At 34.9% G+C, this 25,300-nt stretch overlaps 2 protein-coding genes across 3 annotated transcripts in view; both read left to right on the forward strand.

The window, feature by feature from the left end:
• The first annotated feature begins 1,427 nt into the window (after positions 1–1,427).
• LOC112127022 (zinc finger BED domain-containing protein 1-like) lies at positions 1,428–8,885 on the forward strand. The gene is made up of 2 exons (XM_024227274.1): positions 1,428–2,259; positions 8,815–8,885. Exons 1-2 carry the CDS (start codon positions 1,428–1,430, stop codon positions 8,883–8,885), a joined length of 903 nt encoding a protein of 300 aa, XP_024083042.1.
• A 5,213-nt stretch (positions 8,886–14,098) lies between these two features.
• The window catches only part of LOC106667104 (neuropeptide CCHamide-2 receptor-like), a 212,518-nt gene continuing 201,316 nt past the window's right edge, over positions 14,099–25,300 (forward strand). The window contains exon 1 of one of the 2 annotated variants that reach the window (XM_014394808.2): positions 14,099–14,143. The gene's annotated coding sequence lies outside the window, so the exon portion shown is untranslated. The remainder of the gene's footprint in view (positions 14,144–25,300) is intronic. The other variant, XM_024227264.1, reaches the window with a different exon arrangement.

The raw sequence follows: 25,300 nt of genomic DNA on the forward strand, positions 1-25,300 counted from the left end.
TTCCAAATTCTTATTCTTCTTTTATTGCTACTTTAGTTTCCCTTTTTTTAATTTATTATTTCATACTCCAGTTCCAATCCCTCTATACCTTTTCTTCCTTCGGCATTAGAAAATCCTATTTTGATTGTTGCGCCCACGTCTTCAACGGCAACGCCTTGCTCCAGTCTTACAATTCCAGGTCCAGCCCAGTTCATTAAGACTCAAGTTGTGAAAACTAACAACCTACAAGGTATGTATAATAGCTAGCTATGTATTTAACATCAATTAAGAACACTCCTCCATAAAAAAAAAATCGCTACAAAGCCTAAGTGGATATAAAAATATATAATGATATTAATAAAATACTTATTTTTGCATTTTGTTACCAATTTAATTTTTTGTTTTTTAATAACTAGAAATGGCTAACAGATCTGATATCTGGTACCACTTTGTAAAGCTGGATGAGAACAACCGGCAGAAAGGGAAGTGCTTTTTTTGTTAAGCAATTATTTCAACACGAGGGTCAACAAGTACGCCGCCACCTTATAAAAAGACACCCTACGATAAACGTTCATCGTGAAGCCCAATCCCGCTCACCATCAACTCCTGTTCCTCCAGTTGTTCAATTTACCCAAACTAATAGATTGCAAGAAATTGAAGTTCAGCATGTGGACTAGCCACTCTCTGTGGCGTTCTTTCAAACACCCTCTTCTTCCAAGGAAGGCTGTTCTTCTCGTTCCACTTCAAACCTTTCAGTTTCACCACTTGTAACGCCAACACCATCCTTCCAGTTAGGACAAACCTCCATAAGTAGTTTCGTTAATATAACTCGCCCAATTACAGTAAATAAAAGCCGAGAAATTGATATACAATTATTAAAAATGATTTGCTCAAGGTATCAGCCGTTTAGTATAGTAGAGGATAAAGAATTTAAAATGTTTGTTAATATGTTATGTCCAAATTATAAGTTACCAAGTAGGAAAACTTTATCACAAAGTCTTTTACCTTTCCTGTATACCTCCACTATGGAGAAAATCATTCAATTATTAGAAAAAACACAGTCTGTTTGTCTGACTGCAGATGGTTGGACTAACATAAATACAGTAAATTTTTATGCAGTAACTGCACATTTTTTCGATCAAAATAGTTGTTTACAGTCAATTTTACTTGAGTGTTGCGAACTTTCAGTAAGGAGCACTTCTGAAAATATATCTATATGGATAAAATCAGTATTACAAAAATTTAACATTGCTGATAAAATATGTGCTGTCGTAACAGATAATGGCGCGAATATAAAGGGTGCAATTAGAATTTTAAATTTGCGGCACATATCTTGCTTTGCACATGATCTTAACTTGGTCGTTCAGGAGTCGGTTAAAGATTCTATAGGTGACACAGTTGGCAAAGTCAAATTAATCGTGCAATATTTTAAACAAAGTACAAATGCCATGGCCAAATTAGAAGAAATTCAAAAGAGTTTAGGTATGAAAGCTTTAAAATTAAAACAAGATGTTTCAACTCGTTGGAATTCAACATTTGAAATGTTGGATTGCATTTACAAAAATAAGGAAGCGGTAATCTCGGCTTTAGCAATTTGCAATCCCAAATTATTATTAGAGAATGATGACTGGAAAATCATCAAAGAAGCTATAGAGCTTCTGCAAATCTTCTCAGAAGTCACAGAGGAAGTTTCTTCAGAAAAAAATATATCCTTATCTAAAACCTCTGTTTTAGCTCGTGGCCTGGTAAGGTGTACAAGACACAGCTTGAGCACGCAAGGCTTAAGTGAAGTAGTTGAACTGTTAGGAGATAAATTACTCGAATCCTTAAGTCATCGTTTTGGGAACCGGGAAAGGAATGATTTAGTAAGTCAATCAATCTTTCTTGACCCCCGGTTCAAAAAACAAGGATTTGGGGAAGAATCCCAATTTGTGAACACAAAGAAGTTAATAATTCAAAAAATTCAAGCTGTTGTCCGAACCGAGCCACAGTCACGAGCTGAAATTTCAATTAATCTGCCAAGTACATCCAAAATTTGGCAAGAATTTGATGAGTCAGTGTGCATTATGAGAGCGGTCCAAGATCCAAAAGCTTCTGCTATTGTCGAAGTCGATAAATATATAGCAGAACCTCTTGTGGACCGTCGCACTGACCCTATGGTTTGGTGGAACGATAGGAAAAGTCTATTTCCTAATTTGTATAATCTAGCTTTGAAAATATTGTGCATTCCTGCAACCTCTGTTCCCCGTGAGAGAATTTTCTCTAAATGGGGTCAGATATGTACCCAAAAAACGTCCCGTCTGACTTCATCAAAAATTGCACAAATGTTATTTATTAATCAAAATAAAGATATGCTTTACAGTAAATAATATTTAAAACTCTGAAGGTACATAAGTTGGTTTACTATTTAGATTGGAACTAGATTTCATGTTGAGAATTAAGTTTTAAAATAATTAAGCTTAAGTGAATTACTCTACCGCCCTAACCGAATGAATGGTGTAAGTATGTAAGTTATGTAAATAGGAATGATTGTATTTAAGAGTGAATGAGAGTGTGATTGTATTACTGATTGCATCGTGCACTGCCAACAGCTATTTCATTTCAGAGCACTGAAAAGACCTAGATGTTGGCAGCGCACAGAGCCTAACCCCAATATCTGGGGTAGGTGATTCTCAGGAGCCATTGGCAATCCGTTGTGAAACTGGAACTGTCGGAGTGTCGGTGGACTCTGAGAAGTGATAGGCCCAACTCTGTACCTGTGGGTAATGTGCACACCCGTCTGTGGATTTGTGCCTATATAAATCAGCAATCAGTTAACACATTTTTTATATCTTACTTTTTATTAATTCTTATAACAATGTAAATGCTGGTTGATTCATATGTAAGATACCTAAGTAATAATTCATTAATAATATGTATCAATAAAGATATGTGATTTTTGTTGAGTTTTATTTTTAAAATAATTATTTTTATTTACTTCCAAGAAATGTGCAAAGAATAATCATCGACTAACGGTCACTAATCACTACACAAAATAAATTATATACAATTACACTAAGTACAAAGAAATAAGGCTTTCATTAGTATTACAATCATCATTATTTTTCTTTCTAAAAATACAACGATTTGATACAATTTATATACTTAAAATTAATACTATATTACCTTTTTCGTTGTGGTAAATAAATACTAGAATTGAAAATTATTTTGAATAATGGCGGGAAATTTGGATGAAGGGAGAAACCAATAAACAGAAAGCTCTGGTACCAGGAGTGGGGAATCAAAGAATCGAAAAAAAGAATCGACTCATTTCAGGGATTGAATCGAAGGGAATAGATTCATTTAAAAGAATCATACTTCCCACCACTAGTTTAAGCCGGGAACACACCCATGCTACGCCATGCGACTCTACCCGACGCCTTGCCACGGTTTGGTGGGGTGTGCACATCTATCCTACACAAGCACACGTCGCGTACAGTCCGCAGCGTTTATCACAATAATCACTATCACAATCGCAACGCATCTTTTATTCTTAATGCACTATTTTGAGCAAAACTTTGAAATAAATTGTTAGTTAAATTTTATGAGCACAACCATCTAATAAATTGTTTGTTAAACTTAATTGTTTTAAATAAAGTTACTCCTAACCATCATAACTAAAAAATGTTTATAAAAACTTATGAATTTGGTTTACATTAAAATAACATGTTGTAATTAATATAACGACAAAATTACATGTACTTAATTTGAAATATACTACAAAAAATATGAGTGTCCTGTTCTGATGCTACCCGACGAAAATGGTGTAATTTTACGAGCCAAACTATCATAGCCAAACTAACTAAAATTGTTAATTAAATTTTATGAGCAAAACCGTGTAATAAATTGTTCCAATTTTAGTATATGTACCGCCGAAGCGAGTACAATAAATTGTTAGTAAAATTCTTTATATCAAAAAATCGTATTCCGGTGTTTTGATTGATTTTCTACCAAACTATTAAAATTATTTTTTTAAATAAAAACTAATTAATTTTTAATCACAGTTAATTTGGTTTATATTAAAATAAGTATGTTGTAATTAATATAACGACAATAATACATGTAGTTTGAATAAAAATATGAGTGTCCGGTTCTTTTGTCTTCGGCTGTACTCGATGCGACCCGACGAAAATCTGGACAGTGGGGATCGCAGAGCGTCGGGTGGGTTAGCGTGGCATAGCATCGGGTAGATGTGCACGGAGGTAATGCAACCTTATGGAAAATCGGAGTTTGGATTTGAGTCGGGTTGCGTCGGGTAGCATAGGGTAGCGTCGCATAGTTTAGCATCGGTTGTGTTCCTGGCTTTAGGTATAGGTCCCGGGTTCGAATCTAGCGGCCCTGCTCCGAACCCGACATACTTACAAATGGGCTTTTTTTCAAAAACACCGGCACCCTGAGGGTTGATTTAACCTCTGCTGTTGAGAACCGTCGTAAAAAAAAGAACAAGGAATTTTCATGCGTAGAACGTTTTTACTGTTCAGTAACACATCTGTCGTTAACGACTGGAATAACTTCACATCCTGAACGCCTGTGACCCGCAGGTCCCGTGAATTTTTTCAACGATTATTATTATGATTTAATAATTCGGGTTGCTACTCTTCTTCGTGGTCGCAGTTTTGAAATGAGTTTATTATTAAACTTGAAACCTGTGTGCCCCCCTGCAAACTGAAAAACAAGGCGAAAGTAATTAAATTTAGTGTCTGTTCTTCATCGGGTTGAGTTTCTTTTCTTCCCTTTTAATTAATTAAACTTTGTTAAATTTGTAATAAGTAACATTTAATCTTCAAAACCCTTTACTCCTTCAGATATTATGCATGCTATTAAAAATGTACCCCTTATAAAAAAGATTCTGGATTCGACATTATTTCCGCTTCAATACTTCTGTACGTTCAAAATAAAATGTTTTCATAACCACACTTATAACCCAACCCTCCGCACTACTTATTTCTCAAAACAATGGAATTTTTCATAATTTCATAAGCCCTAAGCCTAATTAACTTCAACTTCTTCCAAACGTGCTTTTAGTATGTAGTAGTAATATTGTAAAAGTTTTAGTAAAATCATGGAAAAATATCTCCGCAAACAAATTCATCCCATCTTCGCCAATTTTAATATTATCGCAATCAATTTGGATTCAGGTAACAACGTTCTATTATACAACAGTATCATTTGGTTTTGGATAGTTTTGCATGTCCTTTCGAGAAGGAGTGGTGCTCTGGTGCTTTTTGCGAAGTGGAACAAGCTTTTGATCGTGTTGGCATCTAGTTTTCCTCTGAAACCGAAGGGGTTCTTACTCAGATCCTATCTGGTGGATAGATACTTTAGAAGTGGATCTTTTTCAACAAAAAAGTCCGCAGCGGTGCAACACCTGCATGGACCCAATGCAAAAGAAAGGAAAAGGATAGTGTTATCCTGTTTCCAGAGTAAACCCTAATTTCAGACTGAACAAATAGAGTAAACTAAGTGCTGGCCTTAAATTCTTTATAGTCTAAGATAACTTTCAATTAATTAAGGTTTTTTTAGTTGAGATAAAAAGGTCAGTCACGACCTTCGGCTAGATACGCCGCTGCTCTACCACTTGAGCTATCGTGACTTCGATCCTCTCGGACACTAACTTTCCATCTCAACCCAACTTTTCGAATTTTCCCTCCTTTTTGCCATTTTTCAAATGTTGTCGCCGAGAATCAAATAGAATCTATTCAAATAGATAGAGGCCACAGCCACTTCAAAGAACGGCAAGCTCTTTCACTAACTAATTGGGATGAAGAATTAATTTTTTATATGTTATTAATTAAATCAGGATTTAACTAGACCAAGGACAAATAAGATGTGGAGGTCACTGTAGACAGTTTCTGGTTAATTAATGCAGAAAAGAAGTACCACATAAAAAGTAAGAACCTGATTCTTTATTACCTATATATATTTAATTTTAATATATAAAATTAATATAGGTTTTGTATTTAATATATAAAATTGAAATCATATATGTATAATATCTTAGAAAATATTTCGTGTGATTTCTTCGTATGGTCTGGAGGGCGATGACCGTGTAATTTAATAGTTACTGGTCGTCTCTTCTGCCTATGCTAGCTGTATTTGCTTGCCAGACTCGTTTCGGCATTTCGCCGTCTTCAGTTGATGGTGAAGGTTGTAAGCGGGGAGACGCAAATTATTGAGTCTTATATACCTCGATGTTATTTTCTCCTCATATTGCTACAAGACCGTCGGGTCTTAAAGACTAAAACGACTACATATGGGTCATTTGTTGAATCTTGTCACCTTTTATTAACTTATAAAAACAGACACATCGCAGACCAAAACAGAAATATACACAAATCGGTTACCTTCATATTACAAATATATAATTTAATATGTTACTTCTATTCTTGATGCCAATTTTATAGTTGAGTGATTTTCTCCTGTGATCCGATGGTGTTAGACTTTTTCGATCAGTTTGGTCTAACTAATCTAGCTGTTTTGGTCAATGAGAACACGTTTCGATATTTCACCATCTACAATTGAGGGTCAAGGTTATAAGCAGGTAGACGAAAAGTACTGACTCCTCATCACCTTGCTAAACAAAGTCCCACAATCCGGTCGTTGACCGACTAAAACTACGAACATACGTGTCTTTTTCAACACTTGTCATATTTTACAAACTTTAAAAAATCCAGATAGGTCAAGTGGTAGAGCAGCGGCTTATCTAGCCGAAAATCGTGGGTTCGAATCCCACTCGTGACACTGACTTTTTTTATCTAAACTAAAACCTTAATTAATTAAAAGCTATTAATTGGTCAAGCGGACAACGAAACTAGTGAATTTAATAAGTTTAAATGAAATATAACTTCACTAAAGCACCCTGTGGCGATTTCATTTGTCGCCGAGAATCAAATAGATTTCACGACATTTGAAAAATGGCAAAAAGGAGGGAAAATTCAAAAGGTGGGGTTGAGATGGGAAGTTAGTGTCCGAGTGGATCGAAGACAAGATAGCTCAAGTGGTAGAGGAGCGGCGTATTTAGCCGAAGATCGTGGGTTCAATTGCCGCTCGTGACACTGACTTTTTATCTCAACTAAAAAAAACCTTAATTAATTGAAAGTTATTAATTGGTCAAGCGGACCACGAAAACTAGTGAGTCTAGATAATTATTCACGAACATAGCAAACTCTAGTACGAAACAAATGCTACATGATTTCTGAAATTTTCTATGAAACAATTTCTGCTTGTAAACTTGTAAGTAATGCCAAAAACCATTTTTTCCATTTTGTAATACCCTTTATGTTTATGTATCGTACGTTTAAGTGTGCTTTTGTCAATAAACAATTGACTTTTGTGGAATAATAGGTTTCTAAAAGATCTCCATTTGTCGAAAATCAAAAGAAATCGCGTCTGGCGGCTTGTTAACGCCTCTTGATTTATTGCCTTCTGGTTTATCTACCATTATGTTCCTCGCGATATGTCTCTGTCGTGGAAAATGCACTGCCAGGCACAACCCTAGAAAAGATTCATTGCCATATAGTTGTCGAAATATGGTCGAAATGGTCCAAATAGGAAAATATAGCTTTTTTTCTACTAGTTATTAGATTTGTTAATCAATTGCTACAGTTTCTCTTATTTTCTGATGTTTGTTTTCGTTATTTGTACCGACTAATCTAGCAAATTTAAAGATTTTCGTCAACCCAGATAAAACAACTCAAAAATCTAATTATTTATTTAATACCTAAATATCGGGAAATCGTACCTTATTCATTTTCTTTTGTAGGGAGATTTCCTCTTGACCTCTGCTGGGTGATTACATCGGTCGTTCCTATCATTCCGGTTTATCCTCGCTATGTTGGTCTGTCGGACGCATTTCAGCCGAAAGACATCACTGAGTCAGAATACAAGCAGGGAGCTTATTTGTGCAGCCTCGCTGTTTTTTTTTCTTTCGCAACTTTACTTTGAAAGCTTACCAGTCGGGTTAGAAAGAAAATAGTATACGATAGTATGTATTATTTTGTGCTTCCTTCCATTTTTTTTGTACAAACCTATAAAATAGAGATATTTTGCAAACTTATAAATAGGCACTACTAACAAGGTAACCAGCTATTGAAAATGGCGGAATACCGACAAGGGAAATGCTTAATTTAATTCCCACTAATTTACATAGCTAATGGAAAAGCATGGTGCAAATTTAACATTGTCGATTGAACGTTTCCGATCATCCTGTTCTCTGTTTAAGTCTGTCAACATTTCGCCATATTCACTGGTGTTTTTTGTGTCTTATGAAGCACATAACCATATGAAAACGCACAGGCTAACTGCTGTAGAACCACTCATTATTGCGAAAAGAGAAACAAATTAAGGATAGAGGTGGGAAAAAAAACATCAATAAACAATAGATTCACTAGTTTTTGTGGTCCGCTTGAACAATTAATATCTTTCAATTAATTAAGGTTTTCAGTTGAAATTAAAAAAAAGTCAGTGTCACGACGGGGATTCGAACCCACGACCTTCGGCTAGATACGCCGCTGCTCTACCACTTGAGCTGCCGTTACTCGATCACGGAGGGACCTACCCTATTACCTATTAAGGTTTATAGTTGAGATAAAATTGTCAGTGTCACGAGCGGATTGAAAAATGGGAAAAAAATAAATTACTATTTTGAAGGCTCAAAGATGGGAAATGGTGGGCATCGGCATGAGGTATAACTTTGAGCATCAAATAGTCCTCGGCCCAAGTACATAAATCTTTCAAGACGAACTCTGCTAGCCTCAGAAAACTGTGCACTTAAAATAAACCAAATATATCATACAGGTGCAACAATAATCGTCAGACTGTCAAGCAGCTCTAAAGGCTGCCCAGGCCTTCGAGATTATCTCAAATAACTCTGGAACTGCCTTAATCCCCTAAAATTCTTATTGTAACTTAACGCTACAGTGGTCCGAGGTCATGAGGAAATTACAGCAGATATATTTGCTTAAAAGGATCCACGGAACAACCCATATGCTTAAATCATACTGTAGAATAAACTATAGCCACATTAAAAGAGAAATGAAATGTTGTGTAACTAAAGAATACAACAAATATTGGAAGCAAAGACTATAGGCGTGAGGCAAGCAAAAAGACAACTTGCAAAACTACCCAATAGGAGAAAAAGTAAGTCCTACAAAGGAATTAAAGACTCTTACTGGAATATTTACAAGACATGCTCCAGTTGGGGGACTATGGACTATTAATAGATGTCCAATGTCGATTATGTCTAGAAGAGACAGAAGTTTGAAAAATTTAATAAATTGAGTGCAAATCAGAAGTTATTAGATAACTGCCTCTTGCATAAAAATTAAACCGATTTATTTCCAAGTAGTTGTTTGTAAATAAGCCTACCTGATAGCCATTGTGGAAAATTCAATATGCAACTTTAAAAAAACAATAATATTGTCTATTTTCACATGGATTTCCATAGAGTGGACTCGAAAAACCAACATCAAATATGGTTTTATTCGGAATTTCGATGCAAGAACTCCTTTCGAACATCATAAAAGCCAAATGGGTTTAATGATTACGTTTCTGGGTGGACAAACAACATTATCACTGGTTTTTGCCGTAATGGCCTCGCCGCGTCCTCGAACAAATTGTGAACTAACAATACTCGTATGTTGATGGTCTGCAAGCATTGAACATCTTTACTTGTCTCGTACGTGTTTGCAATATCCATTGTTCAATATTGGGAAATGGTGGCTGTGAACTCCAATACGTAATATCTTTATGGTTTAATAGATTTCGCCGAAGGAAATTTTCCAGCATTGTTTCAAGAAAATTGTCATAATTCTTTCTTAATTGTGAAAATTTCAATTTTATTTTCTTTATAATGGGAAAATTTTCAAACGGAACCGATCGCAAGAAACGTGACGCAACTCTACAAACAAAATTTTACCGGAGAGAGATGGAAGTTTACTTTTTTTGATTTATCTAGTAAGTATACGCTATTGCGGTTGTTGGCAAAAATCCTGTCATGATCCATCAATATTGACTTTTGTTTATCCAAGACTAAAGCGAAAACACACAACATTAAAAATCCAGCTGTACTACCGCTTTTACGGTTGTGACACTTATTTTGCATATATTTGCTCTCAGTAATGTAAGTTAGTTTGTTTGCTCTTACGATAATGGTGGTCAAAATAAGGGTATTCATTTCTTTGTGATAGTAACAGATAACATTCAAACCTAACCAATATCCGCTATGAAAAACATATTTGTACAATTGATTACTACTGGAGCATGTGTTGTTAAGAAGTTGAATTCCTTTCTATTGAAAAGGAATTCTTGTTTTTGCATAGGGTTGAATTTGTCTTTTTGCTTGCCTCATGTCTGGCATATGTTCCCATTTGTTGTGTTCAGTAACCCAAAATACCACAGTTATTTTTATATAGCTTTTATTATAACACAAATCTCTACTGCCTCTTTGCCTGAAATTCCCTGATGACATAACCTCTGTAGATCACACATTTTTGTAGGTATTTAGGCAGTTCCGGACTAGTTTTGAAATTATTTAGAAGCCTTGATTCCCATCTGATTGTATTGTTCCTTGAGATTGTTAATTATTTCATGTGCACATGTTTCCATGGCTATTCGGCTTTTCCATAGTTATTCGGATTGATATATGGTTGTGGTGGAGCCGTCGGCCACGTGGTGCTCCCAGTTAGGCTCCTTTATTGGGAGCACCACGTGAGCACCTTATTGAACAGTTTTTCTTATTTTGTGTTACTTTTCCATTGTCGGCTTTTTTTAATTATTAGGTTGAATGATTTTTTACAAAGTGCATTATTTTCATTGACACGTCAGAGGTAGTTTTGGCTCAAGCGGTTGTTTCAATTTTGTCGAATATTTAGTATGACGTAGTTCGAGTTGTTTTAATAGATTTTTGGTTAAATAATTTTATAATATACCGTGTGAGCTTTTATAAAAAAAAACCAATCTTTTATTTTTACGCTACATTTTTTATTTTAAAACTAATTGTAAGATTCACTAGTTTTCTGGTCCGCTTGACCAATTAATCTTTCAATTAATTAAGGTATTTTAGTTGAGATAAAAAAGTCAGTGTCACGAGCTGGATTCGAACCCACGACCTTCGGCTAGATTCGCCGCTACCCTACCACTTGAGCTATCGTGATCCTTCGATCCACTCGGACACTAACTTCCCATCTAATCCCCACCTTTTGAATTTTTCCTCCTTTTTGCCATTTTTCAAATGTCGTGTATTTGATTCTCGACGACAAATGAAATGGCCACGGAGATTTTTAGTGAAGGTATACTTCATTTTAACTTATTAATTTCAATAGCTTTCGTGGTCCGCTTGACCAATTAATATCTTTCAATTTATTAATTAAGGTTTTTAGTTGAGATAAAAAAGTCAGTGTCACGAGCGGGAATCGAACCCACGACCTTCGGCTAATACGCCGCTACTCTACCACTTGAGCGACCAAATTAATGCCGTCTGTACACTAATAAAACGAGTTAAAAAAGCTTTTTTTTACATTATTTGCTGATATGTATATTTGTACTGTATACAACAAAAACTTAATTTAATTTAATTGCTTAAAAATTATAATCGGACCAACTTTTGGGCCTTTATGATCCCCTTTTTTAAAATTAATTAATTGTAAGTTTGATTTCAAAAGTAATTTTTCACTAGTTGGCGCTTAAGACGACCTGATGATAAAACATTTTTTAAACAAAATCAGAAAATCCATCGATTTGTTCTGGAGATATAGAAGTTTCCTTCGAAACTCGATAATTTCAATTTATCGTGTAACTGGTTAAAAAAACAGACACCTGACAATTTAATTGAATAGAATTGAAATGAAAATTTAATTTGGCGTTAATTTTTTAGCATCACCAGATTCTACGTGAACAATAACCTTTGGAGTCATACTTCGATTTACAATAAAATCGGCAACTATAAAATAAAAACTCACGAGATATTATATAAGTTCATTTAATAATAAAAAAATTTTGATATACGATATTACGTTTTCATACGTTCATATATATATTTGTTTCACCAAAATATATTATGTTACCAATTTCAATGCTTTTCCCCTTCTATTTCTTCGTGATAATAGTGATTTTAATATATACTGTATTTTTGTTATAAGAAAAATTATGTTTATTTTACAGATTTAGAATATTGTACAAAAAGAAAACTAGTATGATATGGAAATGAAGGTACCACTACACTTTAGGACATTATTTGTTTTATTTCTATATAATCGATGTAAAATAAATCTTTTGTTGTTTAGTGTACTTTCTTCTAATTGATCAGGCCTGAGACCAAAAAAGAAAGAAAATATTTAGTTTATTGTTTGAGCTTCTGAGTTGAATTTTAATGAATCCCCTCATAGAAACTTTAAAAACTTAACTAACCCTTTTAAACAGGTTAACATAAAAGTTTTGTTATAAAGTGCATTGATCATGTTAGATCTGGTACTTTCTAATTTCAACATTCAGTCCCATTGTACTTGAAAAGTAGGCCTCAAAGTTGTGAATAAATATTAATATTTGTTAACGTTTGAAAGTCTAAAATTGGGTCGTTTCCGATCATTTTGGCCAATCGTTTTTCCATTCTTTATATTTTGGCCACTTCTCTGATAACTCTTTTCTTCTCCTTGCTTGGGGATTTCCAATTATTTCAACCTATCTCTTGCTGACTAAGTAGCCCAATTTAATTTATGCCTGTGACGCATAAACCGCCATTTTCTCATACTCATAAAAGGATTTCTAAAAATCGTACATAAGTTATCGAGGTTTCGTCAGCTAGTCAGCTAAGTTACAAAGCGCACAGGGCTGGAGATGACCCCTTGATTTTTATCGGCCCATAAATAAAACATCATTCATGTAATCCTTTTTAAAAAAAGATAGTTCCTACTCACAGTAAGTTGTTTTGCAACGATCCGGATTTCAAGCCATTTAGCTCATCTTCAGGTTCAAGGACTTCCACAACCACATCTCTCGACATGAATTGCAAAATTCGGTTGAAAGTATTTTATTCTGTGATATTATTATTATATCAAATTATATTTTCAAAATTTAAAAAATATTTTCAACCGACTTTTGCAATTCATGTCGGGAGTTGTGGTTGTAGAACTCCTTCAACCTGATGATGAGCTAAAAGCTCGAAATCCGGATCGTTGCAAAACAACTCACTGTGACTAGGAACTATCTTTTTAATAAACCACACTCACTCTATCATTCATCATTTCTACATTCATATATTTTACATTTATATTAATATTAAATTTTATTACAATTAATTAAGGTTTTTAGTTGAGATAAAAAGTCGATGGCACGAGCGGGATTCGAACCCACGATCTTCGGCTAGATACGCTGCTGCTCTACCACTTGAGCTATCGAGACCTCGACCACTCGGACACCAACTCCCATCTCAACCCCACCTTTCGATTTTTTTTTTTTTGAAAAATGGCAAAAAGGAGGGAAAATTGAAAAGGTGGGGTTGAGATGGGAGTTGGTGTCCGAGTGGATCGAGGTCACGATAGCTCAAGCAGCGGCGTATCAAGCCGAAGATCGTGGGTTCGAATCCCGCTCGTGCCATTGACTTTTTATCTCAACTAAAAACCTTAATTAATTGTAATATATTAATTTGTCAAGCGGACCACGAAATTAGTGAGATTAAATTTTATATTTATGATATGTATAAATTATTAGATTATATTTCACAAAAATTATATTTTCTATTTTTAATATATGTTTTCGATTGAATAGAGGATGAATGGTGAGCAAACTAAAAAGCTATACTTCAATTCGGGTTCATTGAAGAGAAAAGTGGTTTTAACTATTTCTCGTACAAATCCGAGCAGTTGATAAGCCATTATTGATTATATCTAAAATCATTTTCTCCGAATTTTATTTATAAAACGGTTTTTCTTTTCGGAGTATTGTTTTCCCTAAAAAACAGAGATTGATGAATAGAAAAGTGTTTAATTACATGGATGATATTTTGTAAAAGGGTTTTTTTGAGGTGGTGGGGCGGCGCAGATGGGCGAGGGTGGTATAAACCATGAGAGCTCAGTCACTTTCTGAACTCCCATGCGAAACCAGCGGTGCTGGAGCCCAGCGACACCGTATCGTACGTATTTTGACAAATGGCTCATCAATTATAGATGTTGTGAAATCTTCTTTCCCACCCGTTTTCCCTCTACTGAGGATTTTTAACGGTGAAAATATTCATAACATAAGAAAAACAACCATACGAGACAAACCTACAAAAAATTACAAACGGATTGGACTTGAATTGAACAGTCCATATATAAAGTTATTCGAAATTGGTGTTTAATAAATTCACAAGGACTATTTTGCAACCAATCGTCTTTTTACTCGATATAAATGATAATAAAATGAATAAAAATTTCTTGTTGGAACTTCTTAAAAATTTGCCTCTCAGTGAAGATTTGAATAATCATACTTGTGCAATGCGAACGATTGGGAATACGAAAGGGGGAATTAAGAAATTCGTATTCGAAATATAGAAAAATATAGGTTTAATGCAATTTCTTTCCTCTTGTAACATATGCATCTTAAGTTCTATGGCAAAAGAAAAAAACATTTCACACTAATTTAAACAATATTCTTAACGATTTCTCTTTCATTTAACTAGTAAATACATAAATAAAAGCATTATTTACGCTTGTACCAACACAAACTATGGAAAAAAGCTTTTTTATGAAATGCTGATTGGCTTTTACATTTATAAAGTAATAACAATACTTGAGCGCTGAAAAATAAACAAAATGATCAACTATAAAAAGTGTGTGGTGATAAGAGATCGTTAGTCGATGATTATTCAGAAATCGTGAGATGCGGTCTGGTGTGATGTAGGTTTCAGAAAAACATTTTCTTTATCGTGCCAACGTTTCAATCTTTATTAAGATTTACATTCTGGCCTGGGATTTACAAACATTGTTGTACATGTATTTGTTAAATTTAAACAATGTTTGTAAATCCCAGGCCCTGAAGATGATCTCAATAAAGATCGAAACGTTGGCACGATAAAGAAAATGTTTTTCTGAAACCTACATCACACCAGACCGCATCTCACGATTTCTGAATAATTATATAAAATTTATTACTATGAATAATTGGCTGAAATGTCTAAATTTAAGTACAGATTTTCTACATTTCGTGTACGACTAAATCATAGCTTTATAATTATTAATTTGTCATTTACGGCTGTTTTTAAAAGTAAATAGTATTAGTTTCAATTTATAATAACATATTGTAACAAAGATAGTATAATTAAATCATTGGGATTTCTCTACGTTTGTAAGGCTATAAACAAAGAATCAAATAAATCAAACGAACAATTAGCTAATAAAAAGTACTATATAGTAGTAATTGGTCAAAAAAATCGATAGACATTGCAGTCAAATGAATATCTTGATTTATCAAACATGTATAATTTGAGAAATGTTTCGGGCTTGAAAGGGCCCAGTTTTAGTAATTCTGAGACCAAAAGTGATAAGAACTAAAAACGAGCGAATCTGTTAATCTCATTTTCCTCAATTAGTTTTCTCAGTTTTTCAAAGGGATTAGCTCTTTACGTAGTTCTGAAGAATTTAAATCGTTTTTATACAAACAAAAAATCCATTCTAAACTTATTTACATATTGCTTGAGTCCGTAATTGTTTTATGTTCCACCTTTTCATTATAGATTTAGTGTTCTACGTATTCAGTTGTTGATGTTTTCATTGCTTAGGAATGTTTGCACCTTGAAATAGGCCCGTTTTGTGCAGACCCGTTAGCCAATTTATAAATTTTTGAGCAATCAACGTGCTGTCGGTAATACTCACCAACTACTCAGCTTGATATAATCGCAGCCATCAATAATGGATATTACATTTAGCATAATATAAAAGACTTTTGATTTATCTCATGAATAAATAAAAGAAAAATAATTTATTAACTCCGCCAATACGCCGATAAAACGAGTTGGAAAGATATTTTATATGATTTATTGGTCTTTAAATCTGCAAAGTTACAATATCTAAGAGTTAATAATTTATAGTAAGTTAATCAAATTAACAATTATTTCATATTAAGCAAGTACTATTAAAAATTGGGAGAAAAAACATTACATTTAGTAGTTGATGGTGACTGAAGCCAATAAAACATTTTAGTCGCATAAAAATGTAAAATTAGACCAACGTTTTGCGCCCGTAAGGGCACTTTTTCAAAGGTTTATCTGTTAATATGTGACTTTTTCCTATTAAGTTACTTCGTTTTCAAACCAATGTTTTGGTTCTGATAGGGTTAAATATATCGTTTATGGAAAAAAAATATGCTGAACATATTGGCATATGGTGTTACTAATAAATAGATAAATAATTGCATTTCAGATATTTATGTTGTTTTCACATCCCCAATTACAATTGTTCGAGCAATGTTTCTTGGGGTTCAAACCGGGAGCAATTTATTACATGGCTGCGTGGGATATCGTAACCAAGGCGGAAAATCTGTCGTAATAAATTTGAAAATTTGTACCTCGACGTTTTTCCTTAACGTTGTCTCTTTTATTTTACTCTGTTTGAACTGTTTGGATGATGTCTCTTGGTGTTTGACAACGCATATCCATTAATTTGACGCATTTTAGAATGCACAATTATTCAAATTTTACATACGCGTTAAATTGTCAGGCTGAAAAAAAGTGTATTTTTTAAAATATTAAACTTAAATTCACTAGTTTTCGTGGTCCGCTTGAGCAATTAATATCTTTCAATTAAATAAGAGAGATAAAAACATTTGTCGCCGAGAATCATATAGATTACACGACATTTGAAAAATGGCAAAAAGGATTGAAAATTCGAAAGATGGGGTTGAGGTGGGAAGTTAGTGTTTTTATTGTAAATCCAAGTATGACTCCAAAGGTTATTGTTCACGTAGAATCTGGTGATGCTAAAAAATTAAGGCCAAATTAAATTTTCATTTCAATTCTATTCAATTAAATTGTCAGGTGTCTGTTTTTTTAACCAGTTACACGATAAATTGAAATTATCGAGTTTCGAAGGAAACTTCTATATCTCCAGAACAAATCGATGGATTTTCTGTTTCAACGTTTAAAAATTTTTTTTTATCATCAGGTCATCTTAAGCGCCAACTAGTGAAAAATTACTTTTGAAATCAAACTTACAATTAATTAATTTTAAAAAAGGGGATCATAGAGGCCCAAAAGTTGGTCAAATTATAATTTTTAAGCAATTAAATTAAATCAAGTTTTTGTTGTATACAATACAGATATACATACCAGCAAATAATGTAAAAAAAAAGATTTTTAAACTCGTTTTATTAGTGTACAGACGGAGTTATTAATTTTGTCGCTCAAGTGATAGAGCAGCTGCGTTTCTAGCCGAAGGTCGTGGGTTCGAATCCCGCTCGTGACACTGACTTTTTTAACTCAACTAAAAACCTTAATTAATTAATTGTAAGATATTAATTGTTCAAGCGGACCACGAAAGCTAGTGAAATTAATAAGTTAAAATGAAGTATACCTTCACTAAAAATCTCCGTGGCCATTTCATTTGTCGCCGAGAATCTTACACAACATTTGAAAAATGGCAAAAAGGAAGGAAAATTCGAAAGTTGGGGTTGAGGTGGGAAGTTAGTGTCCGAGTGGATCGAAGTCACTATAGCTCAAGTGGTAGAACAGCGGCGTATCTAGCCGAAGATCGTGCGTTCGAATCCTGCTCGTGACACTGACTTTTTTATCTGAACTAAAAACCTTAATTAATTGAAATATATTAAACATAAACCTTGTCTAAAAGAAATCGAATGATTTAGTCGTTCCGGTTGGCTGTCCTCATTGTGTTGGTCTGTCGTTTTGCCATCTTAAGTGTTGGATCTGGGTGATTTTTATCAAATAAAGCTCACAGGAAAAAAAAAAACCGAATGTGGACAAATGTTCTGCTGTAATTCAACTATTGGCAAGACTTTGCAATTCTGTTTTTCTCCCTCCAATCCACCGTGTGTTTTTATTTATTTTGACAAAGTAAAATGGTGTATTACCGCCAGCTGTCTCGTCTTGAACCTTTCTAATAGAATAGTGCTGTAAGATTAATGGATTTGCATGAATCAGGTCTTCCTTCTGACACCTGCCAACTGGAAGGTAAAGTTTTTATCTCCATTTACTGGGTTTGTTTTTGAAGTTAGATGGATGTTCAACCTGTAGTCTTAACGCTGATCGACTATTTTCGCTGGGTTTTATTTGCTTGATTTATTAAATTTTTGCCATCTTCAATATTTAACATAATTCCTTTTTAGAGGGTGTTCTTTAAAAAATTTAAAATTTTTAAGTGTATTGGTATTGTACAATATCCTTTGCGTAGGAGTCAACGGTAAAAAAGACAACTGAAATAACAGATCCTCACTGATTTCGTTGTCAGGCCTGATGAGTTTTACAAGCAGAGTGAGAAGGAGGCAATTCTCAGGCAAATATGTACAAACTTGACTCAACACTTTGTTTCTCCCTGCTTATATCCCTGACTGACCGGTGAATATGGCATAATGTCAAAACAGTCTATGAAATAAAAATGTCGAGGATAGATGGGCCAAAATTATCGAAAAAAGTACATATTTGTTCGTAAAACCTGAGTTCATAGAATATGTCATATTTAAAAATTATTATTTATGGAAGGTATTGAACTAACGTGACTTCGATCCACTCGGACTAATTGTAAGTTTGATTTCAGAAGTAATTTTTCACGTTTATTTTTTGTGTAAAGTGTATTTTTTAAAATATTAAACATAAATTCACCAGTTTTGGTGGTCCGCTTGACCAATTAATATCTTTCAATTATTCAAAGTTTTTAGTTGAGATAAAAAAGTGAGTGTCACGAGCAGGATTCGAACCCACGATCTTCGGCTAAATACGCCGCTGCTCTACCACTTGAGCTATCGTGACATCGATCCGATCGGACACTAACTTCCCATCTCAACCCCACCTTTTGAATTTTCCCTCCTCTTTTGCCATTTTTCAAATGTCGTATTTTATTCTCGGCGACAAACGAAATGGCCACGGAGTGCTTTCGTGAAGATATACTTCAGTTTAATTATTAAATCCATTACAGTTCGTGGTCCGATTGACCAATTAATGTTTTGCAATTAATTAATATTTATGAAAGGTATTGGATGAGATCAAAACGTCTGTGTCACAAGCGGGATTCGAACCCATGAAAATATGAATCCTTTTAAATCCTTGCAAAATGGCAAAAAGGAGGGAAAATTCGAGAGGTGAAGTTAAGATGGGAAGTTAGTGTTCGAACGGATCGAGGTCACGATAGCTCAAGTGGTACAGCAGCGGCGTATTTAGCCGAAGGTCGTGGGTTCAAATCCTGCTCGCAACACTGAATTTTTTATCTCAACCAACACCTTCTTAAACATTAATTAATTGAAAAATGTTAATTGGTCAATCGGACCACGAACTGTAATGGATTTAAAAATTATTTTCATCTGATTCTAATTTATGCGCGAAAATTTTTAATACAAACAACTAGGACATAAAGTAAGGCTCAAAGCTTATGTTGCTTTTATAGCCATGATTAAGTTTATTATTAACTGATTTTTCACATGCAATGCCCGTTTTCATGATAAAATTGCTTAGCAACTAAACTTTATGAAATAAAAATTATTACAGTCAAAGTATGTAAATTAATGAAATTCCTGTCATACATGAGGGGTCATTTTCACCCGATTCGAGGTTATCTTGCGAACACTTAATTTTGGTTCAAAGCCCTCGGGTGTGTCCAGCATGCAGAGAAAGGTTACTCGATGTGTCCCCCAAGGGTGTAATTCCTTGGCTCCGTACAGAGAGCGCGTAGGAATGCCACCCGATGTAAGAATTGTGCTTGAACACGGCATCGAGTATATAGGTCTCCTAACCGATTCTTATAATTCTTTCAAAGCCCGGTAGCAAGCGCCAAAACTCATGCCATTATGCAGCAGTCCCAACTGCTGCCCCTCAATGCGTTCATGATATACCTATAAATTTTATATTTTTACTTTTCCAATATTCTTTATGTGTCTTGACTAGCTGAGTCGGGTGCACTTCTATTCAGTTGTGCTGACTTTACTTTAACATTAGTTTCATAAGAGTTTTTTTCACAGTTAGTTCCTGGACGGTCTTCCTTGAGGCTGATTTATGAATTAGCGAATTAACTCCACCCAAAACGTTCATAAACCAATAGCTAATCCATTCGTTAACACTCCCTTCCCCAAATGTCATAGTAATGTTTCTTGGAAATTTGATGTAAATTTCAACATAATAATACCGTTTTAATTAGGATGCTAGCGGATTCCTAATCCGTCCGAGTCTGACAGGCCATATATAAAATTTGGAGCAATTTCAAACAAACATTTAAACTTAATTGTTAATGCAAATATTGAAGTATTGAAAATTTTAACATTGACGAAGTATTATATTGTAAAAATAAATTTGATAAACTTTATAAACGGATCCAAGAGTAAGGTGAATTTTCAAAAAATATTACCATCCGCATAAATAATTTTTCAGTTATGAAGAATTAATGCGAAGGTTTTTTTTTGCGAAATATAGTATGATCAGAATGTCCATCAATTTGCCCAACGCCATCTCACAACGAGCTCTGAGAGCACTACGGTGTTCATCTTCATTTTACGACGTGTGGGATACACTTTGCATTTTTTCCACTTAGGCAGGATCTTTTCTTTTTGAATACAGCAACATATTTATCCGGCGAAAAATATCGGCTTACGCTTCGACGGAGGAGAATTAATCGAGTAGTCCGGGCGATACGGATTCATTTATTTAAGGGGGTCACTAAATCGACTTTATCTAATGGGAATATCGGCCTCTTTCTGTCTGTACCCTATCTTTAGAGCCCATTGACTGAATTGATTGAAATTTCGTTTGCTCGCTGTTAATTGTTTGTTAATGATATTGAATGGTGTAAATATTTATGTAAAAAAGATATGGTGATGTTTTAAACTATTACAATTAATTAAGGTTTTTAGTTGAGATAAAATTGTAGTAAAGTTGTAATATATTAATTGGTCAAGTGGACCACGAAATTAGTGAATTTTAAACTATAGTATTATTATCATTTTAAAGTTTTGAAATTATTTTCCGGGTTGAATTTAAAAAAGCCTCTACTCTATACTCATGAATAAACAGGATCTTTGCGCAAAAGAGCACTTTTCAAAAAAGAACGAAAACATGAAAAATCCATATTTTTTCCCTTATCATCAAAACGTAAATTGCTACTGCTGTTTTTCTTTGTAGGAAAGATTTTCATAATTGTATGCAGGATAGGATAACCGGGTGGGGTTTATATTTCCAATATAGAATAGGCGAGTGTTTGGTCTTGTTCACTGAAAATTTAATTTGTAATTTAATTAAGCTTGAAACCATGAGTTTCAATATTGTTAGATGTTCATGAGATGTTAGATGTACTGCTTTCAAATAGATATTCATATTAGTTAACATTGCCAGCTATTAATAGTAGGTTCAAACTCCTGATGAATGGAATTCACTAAAGCTCGACGAAGGAACTGACTGTTTTATCATTCATATGTAGTCTCAGAAAGTCAATTATTTAAAAGAGTAAAAAGTAGAAAGAAAGAACAACTGGTCGCAATGTAACTTGTATTGTTCCGTATTGCCTGGGTGAGATCCAAGAAGTGGCGAGGCTTTAAATAGGGTCTTGGTCCGAGTCATCCTTGTAAACTTAAACGCTTCCTACCAATTTCTTGTTACCTTTTCCTCGAGTTCAATTGAACTGAAAGCTTCGGGATGAGCTGCGGCAACGGATACTCAGATATCAGACTAATACTACTCGGCGTCTCACAAAGGAGCATTTTTGGTCCCATTATTTATTCCGTTAATATTGATTACTTTTGTAATCTCCAACATAACCATTACTAACTATACGGATGATAGCGCAATTCTGTTTTCTAATCCAAATCCTACCTAAGATTTACAACATAAGCATACTTGAGTTTATTGACTGGAGCAAAAATAAGATAACAAGACTGAAGTCAAACCCTCTACTGTACATCATCAACAGATTCTTGGGACTAATACAATGACGACAGACAAAACTTAAGAGACATTGCTTGCCGCATACTCGGTCATCCTTAAAAGGACAATGAGGATCTTTATCGTCCGCACCTGGCACGTAGGCCTTATCGGACGTTTTGATTCTCAAGATGAGAGCTGCCGCCCCTCCGCGTACGACAGATATGTGTTACTCCCGCAGCATTGGTGTAGAGGTCGCCCAGCCCAGAGGGGCCAAGACAAACCTCGCTCTCCGCTTGCCCATTCCGAGTGGTCCGCATTAAGCATCGAACCTTATGCCCCGCGTAAAGGGCTACGCGGTTTCCTGCTCACTTCCTAAACAGAGAAGGCCGCTCTATCTCTCAGAGTATTGAGGCTTCCCCAGCGTATAAACTTCGGGATCCGCTCCGGCTGCGGTTTCGTTTAAAGTGGAATTGCTAACCACCCCCAAGAAGTAGTAGTAAAAGCCGCCAGTCGTGTACATTACATACTCGAGTAGGCGCAACCGATTCACTACCCATCTGCCACTTTTTACGCATTCGAGGGACTCCGTCAGCGTAGTCTGAGCGTCCTCAACGCTTCGATGGTCCGATCCATCGTATCTGGTGAGACCGCGTTAATAACGATGGTCATACGCATTTCACATATAGAATAACAGCCTCTTCTCTAAGTTCCCGCCAGGGACCTCGCCACGTCCAACTATGAGTGCATCTCCAGTGTAACAGGGGCTGAACCTTGGAACATTTCTGTTACCCCTTGGTATAGATGGTTATGCACCCTCCCCCGTCTATGCACCCTCGTGTGTCTCTGATAAAGCACCCGCCGCCCCATGCCGACACGAGGCCGACACGAGTACAGCTTGTGCTTTAGAGAGGTTGCCACACCCTCAAGGCTGCACCTTTATTTTGCGCCCAGACACCCCCCTTGTAACCAATGGTTGGGAGAGGTCGCAAGGAAGAATGAAGGAACCTGGATTGAGAAAGGGAGACTTAAGAGTCAACTACTAGATAGATTTTGTCATTACGAAGACTTTTAGAACAAAATCTACTGCGACTCTTTGGAAGTGGAACTGGAGTTTCGCCAAGCCATCCAATATCCATCTGATCCAATCTTTCCTATCAAAATGCCTAAGAAAAACTGTCAAAGCTCCTTACTATGTCACTTGACTTATTATACACAACGACATCTACATTTCTTTTGTCAACGAACTGATCCAATCAATACGAAGCTTTTGATCCATCTTATTCCTACTGCCCAAGCTTTCTCTACCATTTTCCTCCTCCACGTAGCCTTAAACTTCGATGGCTTCAAGATCTCATCGCCCCTTAAACCAATATATTGAGTGCTAGCGTCAGATGGTTGCTTTTAACATTTTTCCTCTGGATGCAGTGCCACACTGAGCCCACGAGAACAAAAAATATTTTATATGTATGATAGGTACAGGCTGAAAATAATTTTTTATTTAAAAAAGAATGTTATCTTCCTAAGTACAGAAATGCTCCTGGCTGTAAATACTTTAAAAATTGATATGTTAGGAAATAGTTTCTTAAAATTTGGGCATAAAGCAGGTTACATTCCAATTACTGCTAAAAATAAACACGAATGAACTGTTATTTTTTTATTAATTACTAATTACTAAATCGATTTATCGGTCACAATCGAGTGATTAGTTTGTTCATTTGCATAAAGGGCTGGGTAAATGTTAAATTTTTGATTAAAGATCAATAACATTTTAAGGTTCTTCATTGATCAGATCTGTCTTGTGTTTATTTTAAAATGTAAAAAAATGAAGTTTAATGATTTTTTTTCTGTTTTTAGTGAAAAAGATATAAATTGAAATAGTAATAGACTATTTTTTAACTCCCTTTGATAAAAATAGTAAATTGAAATGGTACTCAAATTGAAATATTGGATGATGTTCGGAGTTGTTACTTGTTTGTTTCGGTCGATTTTCAACAGTGACTTACAAAGGAAAACCGTTGAACACTTTTCTACTATCAATGTCAATGCAGCTGTACCAAAGTTGATAATCTCTGCTGCTTCTCCTCCTTGCTCCCACTTAAAATTGACGTTAAACCGCAAGATGCGGGCAATAGTTTGATTCAGACATCGGTTGCTTATCTGACATTAAATGTCCATTTCCAAGTGAATTTATCTTCGCGAAGCTACAGAATTGGATGTTCGATAAAAATAGTTTACTGGATGTAGGATGACCCTTTGGATGCCGTTTTTGAGTGGGAAGCGGTCATTCAATTGAATAAGATTGACCGCTTTCCAAAAACAACAAATAACAATGGTGTAAAAAACAATATTTGTATTTAGCCTGCTTAAATAAACATGTTTAGTACGTAAATCGTAAATTTAAACCGTGATGCTGAACCGAATATGATTTTGACTTATTACTCAAATTTATTGATTTTTTGCAAAAAGAAACACGTTATTTGTTATTGATAAAGCAGAATACATGCCTATACAATATTTACGATTTACATGATTAATACAATTTTACTAGATTTAAAAAATACTTTTGTGCTCAAGTTGGTAGAAAAAATGTTGTATCTTTCTCTCTCTTTCTCTCTAATTCTTAGCTGAACTGGGTTTAACTCTTCCATGTGGGCGAAACTCTCAAAGGATGTTAACCCGTTTTATGCCCGGGCTAACTATCGTCCTGTTTCATTCGAAATGGCGGCCGGCCAGTTTGGTCAACAAAGTTTCAACTGTGACAAAAATTCACGATTTCGTTATATGATAGTTCAACCAAAATCATATAACAGTTTAATCTCATCCAATTTTATCTTTTACACCTATTCACTACACATATCGTAATTTGCTAATTTACTATTTACAGACAAACGAAAATACCAACGGAAATCAATAAAAACTCACATTCCCACGTGCTTTTTGGCTATCCTTTCCCTTTTGTCTCTCTTTCTCTCTTAATCTCTCTCTTCTCTCTTCCTCTCAATCTCACTCTTTCACTCTCTCTATCACTCTCTCTTCCTCCCGCTTTCACTCACATAGCAAAATTAAAGGGAGACAATAAGGAGAGAGAAACAAAGTGAAAGAGAGAGAGAGAGAGAGAGAGAGAGAGAGAGAGAGAGAGAGAGAGAGAGAGAGAGCGCCTTTTTCCTTTTTTCTCTTTCTATTCTCTTCCCTTTCTCTCGCTCATTCTTCTTCTTCACACATTAACTGGCACGCACATTG

Source organism: Cimex lectularius, unplaced genomic scaffold, assembly GCF_000648675.2.
Source record: "Cimex lectularius strain Harlan isolate CLEC.00 unplaced genomic scaffold, Clec_2.1 scaffold181, whole genome shotgun sequence".
In the NCBI taxonomy this organism is placed as follows: domain Eukaryota; kingdom Metazoa; phylum Arthropoda; class Insecta; order Hemiptera; family Cimicidae; genus Cimex; species Cimex lectularius.

What these genes read in the sequence shown, in the direction of transcription:
- LOC112127022 (XM_024227274.1), top strand. Translation starts at nt 1,428, where the DNA reads ATGGCCAAATTAGAAGAAATTCAAAAGAGTTTAGGTATGAAAGCTTTA. An exon ending in CTCTAAATGGGGTCAGATAT is followed by an intron (nt 2,260 to 8,814) that starts GTACCCAAAAAA and finishes TATATCATACAG; the next exon opens with GTGCAACAATAATCGTCAGA.